Below are 18,856 nucleotides of genomic sequence, written 5' to 3' on the forward strand. Positions count from 1 at the left end.
TCTCCGATAGGGAAGTCGAGAGCTCTTATCAGCTGAACCTTACGCCGCATCGCTCAACTCTCGTCCTCAAGGCCACAGTTTATAAGTAAGCTGCCACTCCATCCCGTCTTTGTTATATCCTGGTTTATACTTTACTCGTATCCGTCGGCATTCCCCGCATGTCAGCCTTTCCCAGTACCACGCTTACCATCTCACCCTGAGCCAGCGAGCCTGGTACAAGTGTTGCAATAGGGCCCCCAACGAATCAGGTCTCGACGCGCTTCGGCGAGTCCCCCGCGAGTTCCCCGCGAGAAGACAAGAGCGGTCCATCACGGGAAGAAACGACTGCAAGAAGCATTCCAGAACGTCACCCGTACTTTGCCAGCCATAGCACGATGAGCAGTCAACCGTACCCCCTCGCCCAACCACGGGCACCACCCACCACCACACCACATGGCAGGCCAGGCGCCGCCGCCAGGCCCCGGCCAATATTCGCACCACCCTCCGCCTTCGCATGAGCCTCTGCAGCACAGTCTCCCAGGCCCCCATCACACCTATCCTCAGTACTACTCCGGCCCTCCGCGTCCGCACCCGCATCTGCCTCCTACCCGCACCGAGTATGTGCAGGGGCCGATGCCCAGCGTCCTCGACCGCCCCCAGAACGGCAATGGCCCTATACCCGAGGGGCCCAGGATCTCCTTGCGCGCCTTATCCGAAAACACCAAGAGTGTCAACGAGGATATACAAAACCTGGCCGACCATGCGCGCCCCATGTCGACGGAGAAGGAGGACTCGAAGTGGAAGTACAAGCTGGTCTGTGTGCAGCAGCCTCAGCGTGCCCGCATGTGTGGCTTCGGTGATAAGGATAGGCGGCCCATTACGCCGCCACCCTGCATTCGTCTTCAGGTCATTGACAAGACGACGGGCAGGGAAGTTAGCAGCAAGTGAGTAGATCAGCTTACCTCTCCGTGTCCGTAACTGTCGGCGTTGGAAGTTCTGGCAAAGATGCTAATGGTATTACAGCGACGTCGAGCACCAGATGTTCATACTCTCGGTGGACTTATGGTCATGGAATGGCCTCAAGGAAGTCAACGTGGTAAAACACTCGCAGAATTCGCCATCTATCTCTTCAACAACGCAACAATCGTTTAGGGAGTTGCAGGAAGGGGGTCCGTCTTACGACACCTACCCAGGAATGGTCCGCCAAGGGTTCGCGGCACCATCGCAACCTCCCTCCAGTTATGGAGGCGAGCAATACGGCCACGGGTACGGCCAGGCACCAAGTAAGTAGGCTCCTTTTGGTGGAAATACAGACCTATATGCTAATGATGGCCTGTCAGATGGTTATGCGTACCAAGGGCACGTGGGCCAGTATTCTGTCCCGTCAAATGTGCAGTCAGTGCCGTCGCAGAACGGCTATGCAGGCCGTTACCCCCAGGATTTGACGCCACAACGCGCAAACTCCCTCGCCACACCGCCAAATGGAATGTATACGAGGAATCTCATTGGGAGCTTGGTGACCAGTGCGAATAGGTTGCTGGATCCCGAGGACAAGTTTGGGATCTGGTTCATTCTGCAGGATCTCAGTGTGAGAACAGAGGGTTACTTCCGGTAAGTTCAAGCGAGTCCAATCGCGCTTCTGCACCGTTACTGACGACCACCCACAGTCTTCGATTCTCATTCACCAGCGTGGGAATTCCGGGCACTGTAGGCGATGCTTCGACCAGTGATCCCCAGCGTGTCAACCAAGGAAAAGCACCCGTCCTCGCCCAGTGTTTCAGCGACCCGTTCCAAGTTTACAGTGCCAAGAAGTTCCCTGGCGTTTGCGAAAGCACCTACTTGAGCAAATGCTTTGCGACTCAGGGCATCAAGATCCCCATCAGGAAGGAGGGTGCTGATGGCAAAGCCAAACGAGGCAAGGGGTCTGACGAGGAGGACGACGAATGAGAGCATTGAGCTACCCGGCTCAGGATTCGAAAGGGCGTTGAGCTGTGTCGCACGCATGACCTGTATAGAAGATGTCAAGCTGCTCCCAGCGTTACTCTAAAGTCGGCTATTATTACTCAGGGAGAGTTATCAGACTACTCCCGACGAATGTACATACTCATGAAGAAGCGGTAAATACATTGATCCCTTCGAACGTAAAGGCAATACCACATGTGCCAGCACATGGGTATAGCATAGCGATTACTGTTAGTCGCAGCCAATCAGGATAGGGAAAGCAACATGGTATACTACAGTGTCGGAGATATCTATATGCGTCGCAGATCCTTCAAGCCACAATTGACTGTGTGAATCGCATATCGGTAGCTATAATAGAGAGGGGACTAACAAATGACACCATCGATGGGCCGCATCGCGAATGGTTCCTCATCCCTTTTCCTGGATGGGTAGCGTCGGTGGTTGTCTTGGTGGTGTCCTGAACTGCTGGCCCAGGGCGTTTCCATTACGTCCTCGTAACTCGGATCTCGCTTATTGGGTTCGTTCGCCCTATGCTATGCTGGCTGGCAGGGTCCTCGTTCCCTCCCCTTCCCTTCCCTCTTCCGCGGGCCGGAAGAGAGAGGCGACAGAAAGAATAGAGGGGGAAAGAGAGAAAATATCTGTTAGCGGTGGAAGGGTCCTAATCAACAAGTTGGGCGGGCGATGGGCCATGGGGCTCCTTGTAAGACGGGGACTGCTTGTAGACTTGTAGTGTCTGTTACTAGTCGTCCGGCGTTGGGGAGGTGGTACATGGAATACACAAACTGGGCGACGTCGACGCGCCATAGTACCGAATTGGAAAAGAGAGAGCGTGTGATGTCAACGCCATGTTTGCCCGGGTATGCAGAATTTCAATGTTCGTGTATTATGTACATAGTGGGGGAGAAAGGAAGATTAAAGACCGCCTAGGTCGCTGTGTGAAGCAAAGGCAGCAGCAGGCAGGTATCCGTACAGACAGTATTTATTCGATCCTTCCTGCTTCTCCTTCTAGCCAAACCTTAAACCAGGATCGCATTCCAGCGAGGACCCTAATTCGGGAACTTGTTTACTTCATTTCCTGTTTCCCTTCCTGCAGACTCGAGGATACATACATCATACCCTTCTACCCCCGCTATTTCAACCCAGATGCGACTAATATAAAAATCCAAACCGGGTCGGGTCACAAGCTGCCAAGCCTTCTTGTGACGTGATTGCATTATCCACCTGGACACACTCTACCTACAACTAAACCTTCTAGATAATATCTACACACCCAGCTAGTAGATCTAGACTAGAACTGCCCATACTCCGCCATTTTTACTTTTCTGTTTTCTTGTTGTAGACCTCCACGAAGCTTGCCAGAAAGCGAAGAGAAGGGTTCTCGGTGACGACGACGACGGACACACAAACACACTCACTCTTTACCAGCGCATAAGCGAGAGGCACGGCGCACCATGTCGCAACAGCAATTCACATCCACCGGCCGCGGGGGCGCGGGCAACATCAGCGACGCCTCCAACTCCCCCAAGATCCAGCCCAAGGACCTCGAGACGCCCACGCTCAAGCACACGGTCGTCACGACGGGCCGCGGCGGCTCCGGCAACATGCGCACCAACAAGGACCCCGCCGAGACCCGGGCCCTCCAGGACGTCGAGCCGTAAGTGCTGTTGCGCCCACCGTGTTTTGTAATGTCTTTCGCGCGCGCGGGGCCACCATCCAAGAACACCCAGACAGTACTTGTTGAGAAGATGCATGGCTAACGCTTCGCCCCTTCCAGCGTCGTGGAGCGACCGAAGAACGATGGGATCGCGCACGTCGGCCGAGGCGGCGCCGCCAACGTCGTCAAGCTGGGCAGCCCCGAGATCCCCGAGGTCAAGGAGGTCAAGGAGGTCAAGAAGGCCGAGGGCGAAGATGTTAAGCGCACCAAGAGCCCCGACGCCAGCCTAGCTGCCAAGGGCAAGGAGTGGCTTTTCGGGAAGAAGGCTTGAAAAAGAAGGGTCGAAGGCAGAGTCTCCTCACCTATTGACCTGGCGTACTCTTTTCTTCTCAGCCGCTGAGTCCAGGGGATGATGCGGGAAGGGGTTGTGGTCCAAACCAACAGGAGAGGAAGAAGATATTATTAGGTGATGCAGTGCGACATGATGCGATACGAATATCCTGCCATTTTTTCGGTGAAATCAGGGGCGTATGGTCGGTTTGCCCGTCAGGGCTTTTTTTTTCTTCCACATTACGACATATACCACATTTTGATGAAGAGGTGACAAAAAGGGGGCGGGAGGTTGGGTACAGGTTTGTGACTTTCCCGGGGTTTTTGGAGTTGGGGTTTTCTTGATAAGAACTTTGGCGAAATTACAGTCTAGGTCTGTCTGTTAGCAAGACGGGTTCTAATTGGACTGATAATCCCATTATGACGACAACCAAAAAAGCAACATGTCATATTTTGCCGAGATTCATGTGCTATTTACTGGGTTATCTACGCCGAGTCAAACATGTATTATTCTATCTGGCTCGGAAGGCAGTCTTGCTTTGTGACAGGAGCCGAGATATAGCGACATCGGGCGACCGGCTATTGAGCCGATTAACACCTCCGTGTATGACCTCCATGCATGTATACGCACGTGTTACCCCCAGCCCGTCGTCCCGTCCCCCACAAACCGGGCGTCCATCCTGCAAATAGCAAATATACTGAGGTTACTCACACGCAAATAGATCCGCCTCATTCTCTCGCTCTGGCTTACACATTGTCTTAGTCTTACCCTTGGTGTAGTACATAAAAGGAGCCAACATATCCCCAGCAGTTTTCAAGAAAGAGAAACCCAGCATATTCATCTCCGGCTGCCCTTTATTCAAGATACCTACTTAGAGAAATCATCATGTCCATTCCCGATGGCGGCGGCGGCGGCGTAATAGAGATCTACACCCTTCAACCCCCGGATGCCCTCCTCCAGCTTCTGTCCGCGCACCTCCCCCACTCCCTCTCCCTGCTGCGCCGGCTGCAGTTCACAAAGTTCCCCGGCGGCGTCACCGAGCATGCCCGCATCCTCTACGCGTCCGACGCGGCGCTTCCTTCTCCTACCAATGGAACAGGGGTAACAGCGGCAACGGAACGTGATGAACAGCATCAGCAATGTCATCATCCGTTCACAGCGGCGTACCTGGACATCTCCCGAGGGCCCGAGACGCAGATGTGGATGTATTCCACTCTGGAACGCTGCGGCAGCAGCAGCGGCGGCGAAGTCGAGCAGGAGAAGAAGGAGAAGAGACAAAAAGCACTCCACCACGCCGTCTCCATCCTCCGCGCCGCCCGCCGCATCCGCGACTACCACGTCGCGACGCCTTCGCAGTCCTCCCCGCTAGGCCCCTGTATCCTGGCGGGCACGCTGAGCGAGGCGCTGCGGATAGCCTTGCGGGACGAAGCCGGTGTCGCTTCTTCGCACGTCAGTTTGTACGACAAATGGCTCCTGGACGTGCGGGAGCTGCCGCTTGTCGGGAATAGCGGCAACAGTCAGACGCCATTGCTGGAGCCTGGGATGCGGTGGGGAGCGGTGAGGAGGGAGGATATAGCGTTGGTATTGAGTCGGTCGGACGTGCCGCGGAAGGAGTAAGTGCTATACATTCGATTCTTTCTTTACTTGATTGATGGATGGTGGCGGCCTAATTGGTCTCCATCACACGGGGAAAGAGGAAGTAGGGATGGAAACAATTGCCAAGAAGAAAGAAGAAGAAATGGTCGGAGATAGATAAGTCTAAGGTCTTGGGCTGACATATATCCCACTTCCCCTGAGACTTATAGGAGAACAGTCAAGTTACTACCCAGCACCGCAATCATGCTGGAGGATGGTACCCCTATTTCTTGGTGTTTCCTAGGTATGTCAGCTACCCACTTCCTGATCTTAGCCTTCTCTCTCTCTCTCTCTCTCTCTCTAATGACAAAACCATACAACAAATAAAGGCCCAGACGCCTCGCTAAGCAGTCTTCACTGTGAAGAGCCCTACCGTGGGCGTGGATACGCCAAAGCGGTCGCGACTAAGCTTATCAAGGATCACCTCAAAGACTATGGTGGTGATGATAGTACGTTGTGCTGTGCAGAGGTTGCATCAAATAACCCTAGTAGTCAAGGGGTATGCAAAAGTCTGGACGGCAAGATTGGCTGGGCCGTCTCTTGGTAAGCAATAATAGCTTTCTTTTTTTCTTTTAATTATTTACATATTCCCTGGCTCGTCTATGCTCCTGGAGCAGAGACACTCTCTAATAAGTCTAATAACATTACAGGTGCCTAATCGACCTAGATACTGTCCCAATGGAGTGAGATCTCCCAGCTACAGTAGCCATGCGCATCGGCAGTATAGCCAACAGGGGGGTCCGCTGACCGTCACCGCTTAGAGCACCGCTGGACCTCTGATAGATAGAACTTCAACTCGTCCGGCTTGACAAACGGTGTAACACCTGGAGTTTAAATGTTAGCTGTCTTCGTATTCCGTCATGGGGTGGGAGCCTTATGTACCGTGTCCAAGATTCGCTATCCAGCCCCCCCTTTCCTCCTCCAAAACCCTTGACCATATGCTCGACAGTCTCCGTTATGTTTTCGTGAGAACCGTAGAGAATGCCGGGATCAGCGTTACCCTGGAAGACAATCTTTCGGTCTCCCCTGATCTTGACAGCCTCGGCAGGATCGATAACCCAGTCCAGACCAATGACGTTGTAGCCAATATTGCATACCGAATCGATGGCATGGTTCGCGCCCTTGGGGAAGACAATCATCGGGACCTTCTCCAAGCCCATCTCCTGGAGGCGCTTGGGAAGATGCTCCGCAATGTACGCCAGGTAGGGCTCGCTGAAGGTCTTGAACGTATACGGCGACAGCTCGCCGGAGTTGGAGTCGAAGACTTGGATCAGCTGGGCGCCGGCCTGGACCTGCAGCGCCAGGTACTCGACGCAGACCTCGGAGATCCTCTGCAGCAGGGCCTTGGAGGCCTCGGGGTACTTGTAGATCCACGTCTTGCTCTCCTTGTGCGTCTTGGAGCCGCCGCCCTCGGTCATGTAGCAGAGCAGGGTCCAGGGGGCGCCGCAGAAGCCGATGAGGGGGACGCGGCCCTGGAGCTTCTTGCGGGTCATGGTGATGGCCTTGTAGACGTAGTCGAGCTCGGTGGCGACATCGACCTTGTTCTGCATGACGCGCTCGTACTGGCCGTCGTCGGGGCTGCGCAGGGGCTCCGGGAAGTGCGGGCCCAGCTTGTCGACCATCTCGACGACCATGCCCATGGCCTGGGGGATGACGAGGATGTCGGAGAAGATGATGGCGGCGTCGATCAGGCCGGCGAAGCGCTCAATGGGCTGCAGCGTCAGGGTCGAGGCCACCTCGGGGTCCCGGCAGCACTCGAAGAAGTCGCGGCCGGCTTTGGCTTCGTGGTATTCGGGCAGGTAGCGGCCGGCTGCACCATAGGAAGAACGAGATGGTCAGCTATGGAACGGAGTCGGTATACATGAGAGAGACTGACCTTGGCGCATGATCCATATGGGTGCTCGTTCGACATCCTGACCTGCGGGTGGACGCTGTATCAGCAATGAGTCGAGATGCCATGCATACACTTCTGTTTCACCGGGGAAGCTGTACCCCAGGCGGTTCTCAGGATGAGATCATTCTTCAACGGTTCGAATTCGTGCGCCATGTTTTTGGTTGTGTGGCGTGTCTATAGCAGCGCCAGAATTAAACTTAGAGGTTGAGAGTTGAGTATATGAGAGGATCATCACGATCCAGAACTTAGAAGACCCCTCCGAAATTCCATGGTCAATTGTCCCTGCCGCCTACCTAAAGCTAAGCTAAGCCTGGAAGCTAAAGAACTAAAGAATTGATGGCGGGGTATCGGTACGGCGGTACTTGCAGCTGCTGCAGCCTGCAGGGTAGCTCCGCCCCCGCCTACCTACGAGCCTACGGCAAACAACCTTATCCAATTGATCAATGTCAAGCTCCAGGCTGCCACTGGTCAAGTCTGTATCCAACCCAACCCAACTCAGCTCAGCTCAACTCTCAACCCTCAACCCCATTATCTCCAATCAGTGATTAGATGTCATGAATCCATCCAGATCCAACCTTCAGCCTTAGAAAGGCACGAGACTGCTCCCCAAAATAGATTTTTGGTTGGATCTTGGCGCCTCTTTGCCGCAGAAATATCCACGCCTCACAACCATCTTCATCAAATTCCCCTTTGCCTGCCTTGTCACCGTCATCGGCTACGTCGTCACCCTTCACATCAGCGACCCTCGATCAAACCAGAGCAAGATGGACCAGGCCCTTGCCACCTGCTTGGCCTTCCCTCCAGAGGAGCCTCTGAACGATGATGTCGCCTACGATCAAGCCATTCAAGCGCATCTCCTCAAGCTGACCAAGCTGCTCAAGGACCCTCCAGTTCCCTTGAGCCAGTACGGAGGCCAACTGCTAGAGGTGAGACTTCCTTTGAGAGCGCGCTTCCTTGCTCCAACTGCCCCCAGGCTAACTCATTGTTGTCTGTAGCTCACCGATCCCGAATACAACTCGTTATCATACCTCGCCGTCCTTCACAGCCTATGTGTTCCCAATCTAGCAGGACCGCGCGAGTTTGTCCTGGTCAAACTGGTCAAATTCCTCTTGGGCTTCGATCCTCGACAAATCAGATATGCGGGTTCCCATCTGTCAGAAATCCTGACTGCCGTCTGTAACGGCTCGCTTTTGCCCGTATGTTGTTTCCGTCTGGAAGAGTTGCTGAGGTCTATATGCTAATAATTACTGCCGCTGCAGCCTGCCGCAGCAGTCGAGGTCGTCTCTGCCGCCATCCTCAAAATCGATCCGACCGGAAGCATGTTCACTTCAACACATCTTCAGCTCGCAAAGCTTGCCTACAACACGAACAACATTGACCCGGTATTGAAGGTGGTGGAGAAGAATATCGTCTTTTACCCCGGCATGGCGAACTCGAAGCGGCCGGCAATGCTCTGCGATATGACACTTTCCCCCTCCGTCTACATACACAAGGACACTGGTTTCACCAATCCCGTCAAGGCAACATCTGTACTGGAGTACGATCTGCTGAGTGGCATGATGTTCTGCTCCAAGCGAGACTGGGAGAAAGCGCATGCTGCATTCGAGCGCATCCTCACTTTCCCGACCCGCGATGGTGGCTGCAGTAAGATCATGGCCGAGGCTTACAAGAAATGGGTACTGGTCAGTCTCTTGTCCAAGGGCAAGGCCATACCTATACCACAATACACCGGTCCTGCAGCTGCCAAGGCCTACCAGATCCTCGGCAAACCCTACAAAGAAGTCGCCTCACTATTCGATACGACCAACGCAGAGGAGCTGAGAAGCGAGGTCGAGAAGTCAAGCCAGATTTGGCAAGATGACCAGAACGTGGGCCTCATGAAAGAGGTCCTCTCTGCCTACCAAGAGTGGCAGATCAAGAATCTACAAAAAGTCTTCTCGAAGATTTCGATAGCCGAAATCCGGCAGCAAACCAAAAGTGCCCAGACGGGTACTATCCTAAACAGTGACGATGACATCGAGGCGCTGATTCACAACATGATCATCTCGAACAGCTTGAAGGGCGTCTTAGAGAAGAATGATGACGGAACAGTTTTCTTGACATTTCTTCCGTCTTCCACGGTCCTCTCGGAAGCAGAATACGCCCAGGAGCTTGCAAAGACGGCCGTACAGCTCAAAGCCCTCGAGCCTATATTCAAGACCACAAATGAGCGCCTTGGAACCAGCAGAGAGTACATCAAGCACCTGATCAAAGACCAGAAACGGGCTGCCGATAAGAGCGAGCTGGATCCGACTATGGGCTTTGAAAGTCACGTGGACGACGAAGACTTGATGGGAGGAGTTACATCTACAGCATAGAAAGCTGGCTCCGGCCCGGCGTTCATGACTGTTGATCCCATGTCGATTACATACGCTGGATTTCACAGCGAAGCGGCATGAAGAAGAAGCAGGTCTTTTGCCACAGGAACTGATGGGTGCCAAACTTGCTTGTTCTCGGACGGCCAATTCGACGGCGTTAGTATTGAAGTCGGCTCGAGCCAGCAGAACAAATAGAAGTTAGATAATCCCGACCAGAGGTGTGCGCAGGTGTTGGGGAGTTGGATCCCGTATCTGCATTGCCGCTACGATGACCTTGTCTTAGCCGAGCACAGAACGATCCTGAACTCTCGATACGGCGCGGGTTTGACGAGAAACGTGCTATGAATGAATAGAAAGACAGACACATCTTCTGCCTCAATTGATATAAGGCAAATACACAATAAGCCCCTCGCGTTAGCCTGTGACGTGTTCTCGTCAACCTGATTTTCCGCCGTACTTGGCTTTTAGTACATTCAAGCCTTTTGTCCGTTCATTCGTGTCATGCCTCTGGAGATGATGAGATAAGGAGGGTCTATCAAAGGGTTAACGTCACATATGTACTTGAGAGCGAACGAGGACAGAGGTGGAATACTATCATCGTGATCATATATTATCAATCATCTTGTAGATATACGTCAGATATAGGTAAATGTCACTTGCTTATGTACAAATCCACCCCAGATCATGTAAAACGTATCCAAATTCTTCGCCCTCTTTACCTGTTTGCCCCCTTCCCTCGCTTACGCCTGCAATGCTAGCTCCTCCCTGGCGGCATGACTACCTTTCCTCCAAGCCTCGGTGTGATCCTTCTTGGACGAAGCTGTCTTCTCTTCACCCACTTTACCCCAGCCACCGCCACCGGGCGTGTTGATGATGATGCGATCACCCGGCTTCATAGGCGCGCTGTTCTTGGCGCCGAGATTGATATAGCGCTCCTCGAACTCGGTGGTGCTATCATGACCCTCTTCTTCCGCATGGCCTTGTTGCTTCGCAAGATCCTCCTCAGGATCCACCTTGGCCACGCGGCGGACCCAGACGTTGAGGCCGCACTGGGCGTCTTCGCCGCCAGCGAGACCATAGGGCCGATAGACGCGGCGCTCCGAGAGGATGGAGACCTGGACGGGGATGAGGAACTCGATGTCGCGAACAACACCATCGCCGCCGCGATGCTGACCGCGGCCGCCGGATCCCGCGCGCAGCGAGAACTCGCGGAGCAGGACCGGGTACCGGCGCTCAAAGACCTCCGAGTCGGTAATGCGCGTGTTGGTCATGTGGGTGTGGACGCCGCTGGTGCCCTCCCAGTCCGGGCCGGCGCCCGAGCCGCCCGCGATGGTCTCGTAGTATCCGAATCCTTTGACTTCCTCCTTGCCCGATAGGTTGCCGCCGAACCCGAACGTCAGGTTGTTGCAGTCGCCCTGGGATGCGGCGCAGGCTTGGAAGGCGCGGAAGATGACGTCGGTCACGCGCTGGGACGTCAGCACGTTGCCGCCCACGACAGCGGCGCCTGTGGAGGGTGAAAGCAACGACCGAGGTGGAATCCGTACGTGGATTGGCTTGAGGCAGCCTTGGTTGAGCGGGATATCCTCGGAAATAAGACAGCGCAGACAGTAGATGATTGCACTGAACGTGACGGCTTCGGGCGCGTTAATGTTGCCATACACTTCGGGTCCTGTTCCTTCGAAGTCGAAAATGGCTTCCCCCTTTTCGGGGTCGATAGTGACGCGAAGCCGAATTGGGCTACCGTCATCCATGAAATCCACGGCCGAAAGGTCCTGGCCTTCAAATCTCTTGTGAACTTTCTTGAGGAGATCGCGCACACAGTTCTCGGCATTCTGCTGAATGTTGACCATGTAGAACTGGACAGTATCTTCGCCGTACTCCTCAATAAGAGCCTCAATAAGAGAGATGCCCTTCTGGTTGGCCGATACCTGTGCTCGCAAGTCGTTGAGGTTATCCGCTAGACAACGAGTTCCGCTGCAGCCAGGATATTGGGCAGGCTCATTGTACAGCAACTCAATGATGCGGTCTTCATTGAACTTGCCTTCGCTGACAATCCTTTCGCTCTTGATGGCTGCGCCCTCTTGGTACAGCTCCCTAGAGTGTGGGGGCATACTGCCAGCCGTGATGCCTCCGATGTCTGCGTGATGGGCTCGCGATGCAGCATAAAAGAGAATCTTGTCCCCTTTCTCGTTGAATGCCGGCATTAAAAGGGTAATATCAGGCAGATGAGTTCCTCCATACGATGGGTGGTTGGAAATGATAACATCCCCTTTTTTCAGCTTGCCCTCCCAGATTTTAGCTTGTGTTCGTACACATGTAGACATGGAGCCCAGGTGGACAGGCAAATGGGGTGCATTGGCTACGAGACCTCCAGTTGCGTCAAAAATGGCACAGGAGAAGTCCAGGCGTTCCTTTACGTTGGTGCTGACGCTTGTCTTTTGTAAAGCTCTGCCCATCTGCTCCGCAATAGCCATGAAGCGGTGGCCGAAAATGCTGAGCAAAATTGGATCGACTTCCCTTTCGGAAGTTTCTTTCTGTGATCTGAGAGATGTTAGAAAAAGAATCGACCAAAAACCCGTTCATGGAACTTACTCTTCCTTGCCATCCCCTTCGAGATCGATGATGACATGCGTCTCCAAGATTAGTGCCTTTGCTTTGGGGGTCACAACGATAGTTTGCGTGCCATCAGCCAGAATTGCCGGCCCCTGGATCTCGTCGCCAACTGAAAGGTCCTTCAGCTTGTAGATTGGTGTATCTTTCCGGCCCCCTCGAAGTAGACCTGTGACATTCCGTAAGGCTGCTTTCCACTTATGTCTTGTCGCTTAACCTTCTTGAGTTGTTGGTCAACGGTCTTCTCTTGGTAGCTGAAGCTCTTGCCGATACCGCGAACTCGCACATCATCTATTATGATGTCTCGGTCATCCAGGGTAAAGCCGAACTCATACCGATGGTGCTTCACAAACGCTTCGCCAAAGTCCCAGTCCTTATCGGTGGGTTTGATGATCATGAGGGCCGACTCTGTGCCTCGGTATCTCATGTTGAGGTATTCTTCAAAGACAACCTCACTGTCACTGAACCCTTGATCAACCAAAGCTTGTCGTGACTTGTCCTTCAGCTTCTCCATCTTTGTCTTCAACTCGTCGATTACGGACTTTTCCTCCTTCCAGACCTTTGACTCAGGCTCTTGGCGCTCATCAACGACATCAGCCAAGGCCATACCATACGCCGACAGGACGGACGAGTACCGGTGGACGAGAATTTGACGAATACCCAAGGCCTCGGCGATGGCAACGGCATGTTGGCCACCGGCGCCACCGAAAGTCGCCAACCTGTGTTTGGAAGAATCATGGCCCTTGGCCTCGGTAATTGAACGGATGGGCCTTGTCATAGCTTCGTTCGCAATGGTCAAGAACCCATAAGCAACTTCGTCGAGGCTCATGTCCTTGCCTGTTTCGTTCTTGATCTGATCAGCTAGTTCCTGGATAGCACGCTTGCTAGCCTCGGGATCCAAGGCCTCATCTTCGTTTTTGCCGAAAATCTTGGGGAAGAAATCAGGCAAAAGGCGTCCGAGGAACAGATTGGCGTCTGTGACCGCTGCTGGGCCCCCTTTTCGGTAACATGCCGGACCAGGGTGGGCACCAGCAGACTCGGGGCCAACCACAAACAGGCCGTTCTTGAAGAACAATCTGCTACCGCCACCGGCAGCCACTGTGTTGATATCTAATTGAGGTGACTGTATAGTCACCCCAGCAGTGGTCGTCTCGAACACGTGCTCGTATCGTCCTTCTCCATATCGTGAGACATCCGTGCTGGTACCTTGCATAGCGTTAGCGCGGACAGTAGCCAGTTTTGGGGTTCAAAGCTTACCTCCCATGTCAAATCCAATGACAGGTATCTTTGTCTCATCGTCGTAACTCGTGATGGCGTAACCCACGACACCACCCGCAGGGCCAGATAGGATAGCCTTCAAGCCGGTGAACTTATCAACATCAACCAAGCCACCATCGCTTTGCATAAATTCGCACCTGGCACCCTTGCTGCCTGCCTCATTCAGGACACTCTGAGTGCCAAGGCCACCTGCAAAGCCTTTCTGAAAACCGGCGATATACTTCTTGATGGCAGGTGTGAGGTATGCGTCGGCACACACACTGGTCGCTCTAGAGACAAGCTTTATCATGGGCATCAACTCGTGGCTGAGGGATATGTGCTGAAAGCCAATTTCCTTGGCAACCTTGCCGACCAAAGCCTCGTGGTTGGGAAATGTATAACCATGCATCAGACACACTGCTATACTCCTGATGCCTTTGTCGAAGATGGTCTGAAGCTTGTCTCGGATCCCCTGTTCCTCTGGCCGGCGCAAGATGCGGACAGCCTCTCCTGACAGGCCCATAACCAAATCCTTCGTGCTCGCACTCTCATCACTGGCTTGCACATCGGCTTTTGTGACCTTTCGTGCCGGGTCTTCTGCGTAGTCCTCGAGGGTGACTCGCTCGTCAATCTCGACCACTTCCTCGTATAGTACATCCGGTTTCCGTATCGCCAAGTCGAAAATCTTGGGTCGACTCTGATTGCCAATTTCTAAGCAGTCCTTGAAGCCTTTTGTAACTACGAGCGCAATTGTCTCGCCCTTTCTCTCTAACAAGGCGTTTGTAGCGACTGTGGTGCCCATGCGAATCGAGTCGATCTGGGAGGTGTCGAGGGGCTCGCCTCGCGGGATGTCGCGCTTGGTGAAATGGCTCATAATGCGGCGAATACCTTCCAGCGGCGCATCGTCATAGTTGGCAGGGTCTTCCGACAGCAGCTTGATGACAAGGTCTTCGCCATTCAGAGTGCCGACACAGTCTGTAAAGGTACCGCCGCGGTCTATAGCGATGCGGATCCCGCGCGCTTTCTGTGCCTCGGCCATTGCGGTAGTGAGCGTCTGAAAGACAAGCGCTGTTCGTTTCGCGGAACTCAGGTAGCAGTAAATCTGAGTGTTCAAATGGTATCGGGCATGTAAAGCAAAGTTGCGCTCTTCAAGGAAGTATTTGGATGACAGTGCTTAGCAAGCAACGGAGATAAAGCAATGGCTCGCGCAAGTCTATAGGACGAAGGAAGCTAGGAGGTAGATAAAGACAACGTTAATTAGGACCCAAGTATAGCATGCGAGGTAGGTAGTTGTACTAAGCATACCACCAAAGCCGCGGGGATCGAAGGCCGATGAGCAGGCCCCCAGCAAATGACGAGCACTTCAATGCCTGGAGGCAGGTCGTCGGTAAAGCTCCGATGTCGTAGTTCGGCATCAGTCAACTAAATCCCACCATGTGGTAATAGTAATCGCGAGCACGAAGGCTGATAAGAGCGCGCGGGTTGATAAGGCACATGGAGGCAGATCTTCAAGGGAGGAGCGCCCCTGCCTGCCTACGAACCCCACCATCCCACCATCGCATATCCGAACGTAGTTTCCCATTGTGCGACAGCAGCAGTACGGCTAAGCTATTAGTGGGCAAATACCCCGCACTATAATCACGTCTTAGTCCTTATCCTTACCAGAACCTTACCTAATGGGAGTCGACAGAGACATTTTTAGGCAATTGGAGGCTGAACAGCTCCAACTTTTGGAGTCACCCTGGTCCGATTTCTGGGCTAACACGCTCGTCCAGAACCGGCTCGTCCCAGCGGTGGTGGAAGTCCGTCTTTTGGGATGGAGAGGATGCGTCAGTTGGAGGACCTGGCCCCCTGATTACCTCAAAACTAATGTTGCCTCGCCCTACATAGGGAAGGTACACCTGCAGGCGCAGAACACGATTATGTCAATGATTAAGCATGTACGATTCTATTTCCCATCCATTGCTTCAGTCCCTTCCCCTATTTCGTTTCAGGCCATTGTGTACATGACCTTGCCTTGATGTCGAACTGTTACTTCAAGTCGAAAACTACGTGACTGCTCGGCTTCCAGCATTCGTTATACTAGCAGGGAACATGGTCCGACAGGGATAGAAGTTGGGCCAAGCCAGGATGGGAGTTCCCGTCCCTGCCTTTCGAAGCGGCTGAAAGCATATGGGCGTGCTGCGCCCAAGATCCTCGGGAAAGAGGCACAGAAGAAAATCCACCACATCAAGAAAGGATGGAGAGGCGCATGTGATATCCCATATCCTTCATTTACGATGGTGCATGTTTGTCTTGGCTTGGTAAGGGAATTTTGGTCTACTAATCTGCGTGCCTTGGCTGCTGACGAGGGGCTATTATCATGTTCACCCGGGGACCAATCGACATACGTGAGCGTGAAGCATGACGTCCTTAGCCATCAAATTTGCCAATGTCAACAAACAGAATTGACAATCACCGTCCGAGCTCACCCGTCCTTCGCCCCTTATTCCCCAGTTGCAACCTTCCGCATCTAGTAACCTTTTCCTATTGGGCTTCTGCATGTTGCTTGGGATCCCGGGACCCGGCCAGCATGCCTGAAAACCCTGGTAGGCGTGGTGACATGGTTAATCCTCAGCTCATCGACGACACCCTTGACGGGATCTTGACATGGTCTCCGCCCCAGAGACCGGTTTTATAGGGCCGAGCTGTGTAACCAAGATATGAGGACCTCCAGCCACGATTGACATGAGCCTCATTAGTGGCTGGTCACTTTGGGGGCCGTTTGAGGATGGATGGTCAGATTCGCGGCCGTGGGATTGGTTTCATAGTTTCATCTTCGCTCTGCCCGAAGTCCTATCACCAACAGCTGCGTTCCCGGGCCTCATACGCGCCTACATCAGCTTTGCTACACCTGAAATGGCCACATACAGTCATCACAGTGATTGGCTCTCGACGTCGAGCCAGCAGTTACACCCAACTTGTCATCTCCGTGTGACAGGACTCGGAAATAGGGCATTGAAGATGCAGAAACCGACAAGGTCGTAACGACCAATTCTTCGGCCGAGTGTCCATCCCATCCAACGTTAGACAGGGAAATTTGACGTAAGCTTTGCGGTTTGTGACGAAAGGAGGCAGACCGTACTCACAATGTCCGTTGCTGTTCGGACAGGTCATGAGGTTCTCTAGGTGTGCTGTGAGTGACTCAGTATTGACACTATACAAAACCATTGGATATAACACGTAGAATCTAACACATTTTGGCAGGAAGTAGAAGCAGTGCCTCTCCTGCAGCTTTGGGCGAATGGGAAAACGCTTGATGCTATGCACGATAGCAGTCACCTGTCTTGGACGCCCCGCAGTGACCGCAGATCAGTGGTTTCCATGAGGAGCTGGCTGTATGGACTCGATTAATCAATCGTATGTGGTTGATCAAAGTACATGATCTGGCTAGCGAAGTATGCCACAAACACAACATTGTACACTTGGTCCTGTCGTACACCTACAGCCTATACTCGACTTTACAAGAGTCGAGTCGAGTCGAGTCGGGTCGAGTTGAGTTGAGTACATGTAGGATCTCGGGGGTTCGAGTTCGCCTTGTCTGTGGGGAATTGGACGGGGTTACTTTGTGGTCGCCAGCACATCGCTCCTTCCACTTCTTGGTGTTCTCTTCCCTCTCTGCACTCTTTCTCCAACACACGGTTTGCTGCCTACCTCTTGCATGTAGGCATGCTCACTCCACCAAATTCAGCCCCCACCTGGCTTGACTATCATCTTCAACACAACTCGCGTTGCCCGGACGGAGAAAACCATAATCTTTTTGTCACCCTCGCCTGTCACTGGCTGGAAATCCAAGAATGCAGCCTATTTCCATCATGCACAACGAGCCCGTTTTCTCGCCAATTAGGGGCCAGTACCAACTCCCTGTCATGGTCTGTCCGGGAATGCTCTACAACTGCAGCCCACCTAGTCCTCCCATAACCGTTGCACTTTAGTTTCTGTCGACCCTTGCCGGCCTAATTTATTATCGAGTATGTACCACCCCTTTCCTACTGGCTGGCTCGAAGCGGTGCTATCTTCGTTTAGGAGCCTGATCCTGTTCGGTGAGAGATTACGATGGCACTGAGAAGGCAACGTGAACATACATGTACTTCTGAAGCGTGCTGACGCACCTTCATGCGAGTATTGACGCCAACGGGCGGACACCGAACAGGCCAGTTCTGGGTAGGTCTATGGCGGTCCACCTAGACTATCTTTGGCTGTTCTGTCGTCGTCGTCGTCAAGCTTGTACCAGACAAGTCTCCCGTATATTCCTGGGATGCATTGTTTTCACATGCAAGTCGGGCATTAGCTTGCACCGTTACCATGGACTTGGAACTTGACGACAATATGATGTTCCTTGACACATTACGCTTCTTGGTAATCACAACCAGCTTACCATACCTACTTGCGCCTGCGGCCGGGGTATCAACCGTGATCACGCAGTCCCCCACACCATATCTGGGACATTACGGCTGTGCCTGGGACTCGAGCATAGGTGGAGGTGTCTATGTATCGGTGGTGCCAAGGCTATCAGGACCACCTGGAGGGGGGTTGCTTAATTCAGGGGGTATTACTCATTACTCATTCGGCCTCCGCCGACGTATGCCACTGTACAACATGCTCAATGCGGACTCGACAGAGGTGCTAGGCAGAACAGGCCATGAAATCATCTTCGACTGATTACGGTATGAAGTTAAAGGCATGATAGCCATTCACGGCTAAGAGGCCTGGTTCTTGAGAAGGAACCAAAGGTCTCTGCGGAAGTATTGCTTGCTTACAGGTATAGATACGTTGCGAAGTGCCGAAGGGGTCTCGGGTAGCTTCAAGGGAAGAGTGATGGCGAGCTCGTGCCAGCATTGACTCAAAGTGGCCCAGAAATAGTTCCGTGAGGGATTGCCTACCTATGGAACCCGATGCCGCAACCTTATATCAAGTACCTTACATGCACCAGGGGTTGCACCCACATCTACGCTTGCGGCCTTACTTCCCAGTATTTCACCTTGAAGAATCTCGCTTCCATCTCCCTTTGAGGCATCTGCTCATCTGCACATGCCAGTGTGTAACCATTATTTGGGTACCGGTGCTTGATCGTTTCAATAACCTCACTATCGCGCGCGGCCGGTCCCGACAACCACTCAGAGTAATAGCCAAATATT

At 53.2% G+C, this 18,856-nt stretch overlaps 7 protein-coding genes across 7 annotated transcripts; 5 read left to right on the forward strand and 2 right to left on the reverse strand.

The window, feature by feature from the left end:
- Positions 1 to 432: 432 nt before the first annotated feature.
- Positions 433 to 1,926, forward strand: PG997_002940 (uncharacterized protein; the record flags this gene model as incomplete). Its single annotated transcript, XM_066807255.1, has 4 exons — positions 433 to 923; positions 1,003 to 1,262; positions 1,293 to 1,590; positions 1,647 to 1,926. 4 exons carry the CDS (start codon positions 433 to 435, stop codon positions 1,924 to 1,926), a joined length of 1,329 nt encoding a protein of 442 aa, XP_066670873.1.
- Positions 1,927 to 3,392: 1,466 nt separating this feature from the next.
- On the forward strand, positions 3,393 to 3,926 carry PG997_002941 (uncharacterized protein; the record flags this gene model as incomplete). Its single annotated transcript, XM_066807256.1, has 2 exons — positions 3,393 to 3,595; positions 3,716 to 3,926. The coding sequence occupies 2 exons, from the start codon at positions 3,393 to 3,395 to the stop codon at positions 3,924 to 3,926; spliced, it is 414 nt and encodes a 137-aa protein (XP_066670874.1).
- An 885-nt stretch (positions 3,927 to 4,811) lies between these two features.
- On the forward strand, positions 4,812 to 5,543 carry PG997_002942 (uncharacterized protein; the record flags this gene model as incomplete). The annotated part of the gene is made up of 1 exon (XM_066807257.1): positions 4,812 to 5,543. The coding sequence occupies one exon, from the start codon at positions 4,812 to 4,814 to the stop codon at positions 5,541 to 5,543; it is 732 nt and encodes a 243-aa protein (XP_066670875.1).
- Positions 5,544 to 5,765: 222 nt separating this feature from the next.
- PG997_002943 (GNAT family protein) lies at positions 5,766 to 6,102 on the forward strand (the record flags this gene model as incomplete). The annotated part of the gene is made up of 2 exons (XM_066807258.1): positions 5,766 to 5,805; positions 5,891 to 6,102. Coding segments are annotated over 2 exons (252 nt in total), but the record flags the coding sequence as incomplete, so codon positions are not given.
- A 209-nt stretch (positions 6,103 to 6,311) lies between these two features.
- PG997_002944 (uroporphyrinogen decarboxylase) lies at positions 6,312 to 7,608 on the reverse strand (the record flags this gene model as incomplete). Its single annotated transcript, XM_066807259.1, has 4 exons — positions 6,312 to 6,385; positions 6,490 to 7,371; positions 7,438 to 7,479; positions 7,554 to 7,608. 4 exons carry the CDS (start codon positions 7,606 to 7,608, stop codon positions 6,312 to 6,314), a joined length of 1,053 nt encoding a protein of 350 aa, XP_066670877.1.
- A 611-nt stretch (positions 7,609 to 8,219) lies between these two features.
- PG997_002945 (uncharacterized protein) lies at positions 8,220 to 9,812 on the forward strand (the record flags this gene model as incomplete). The annotated part of the gene is made up of 3 exons (XM_066807260.1): positions 8,220 to 8,381; positions 8,451 to 8,651; positions 8,715 to 9,812. The coding sequence occupies 3 exons, from the start codon at positions 8,220 to 8,222 to the stop codon at positions 9,810 to 9,812; spliced, it is 1,461 nt and encodes a 486-aa protein (XP_066670878.1).
- A 740-nt stretch (positions 9,813 to 10,552) lies between these two features.
- On the reverse strand, positions 10,553 to 14,718 carry PG997_002946 (uncharacterized protein; the record flags this gene model as incomplete). The annotated part of the gene is made up of 4 exons (XM_066807261.1): positions 10,553 to 12,353; positions 12,405 to 12,544; positions 12,592 to 13,628; positions 13,680 to 14,718. 4 exons carry the CDS (start codon positions 14,716 to 14,718, stop codon positions 10,553 to 10,555), a joined length of 4,017 nt encoding a protein of 1,338 aa, XP_066670879.1.
- Between the last annotated feature and the right edge of the window lie 4,138 nt (positions 14,719 to 18,856).

Source organism: Apiospora hydei (genome assembly GCF_038363865.1).
Source record: "Apiospora hydei strain CBS 114990 chromosome Unknown utg000004l_segment0_segment0, whole genome shotgun sequence".
In the NCBI taxonomy this organism is placed as follows: domain Eukaryota; kingdom Fungi; phylum Ascomycota; class Sordariomycetes; order Amphisphaeriales; family Apiosporaceae; genus Apiospora; species Apiospora hydei.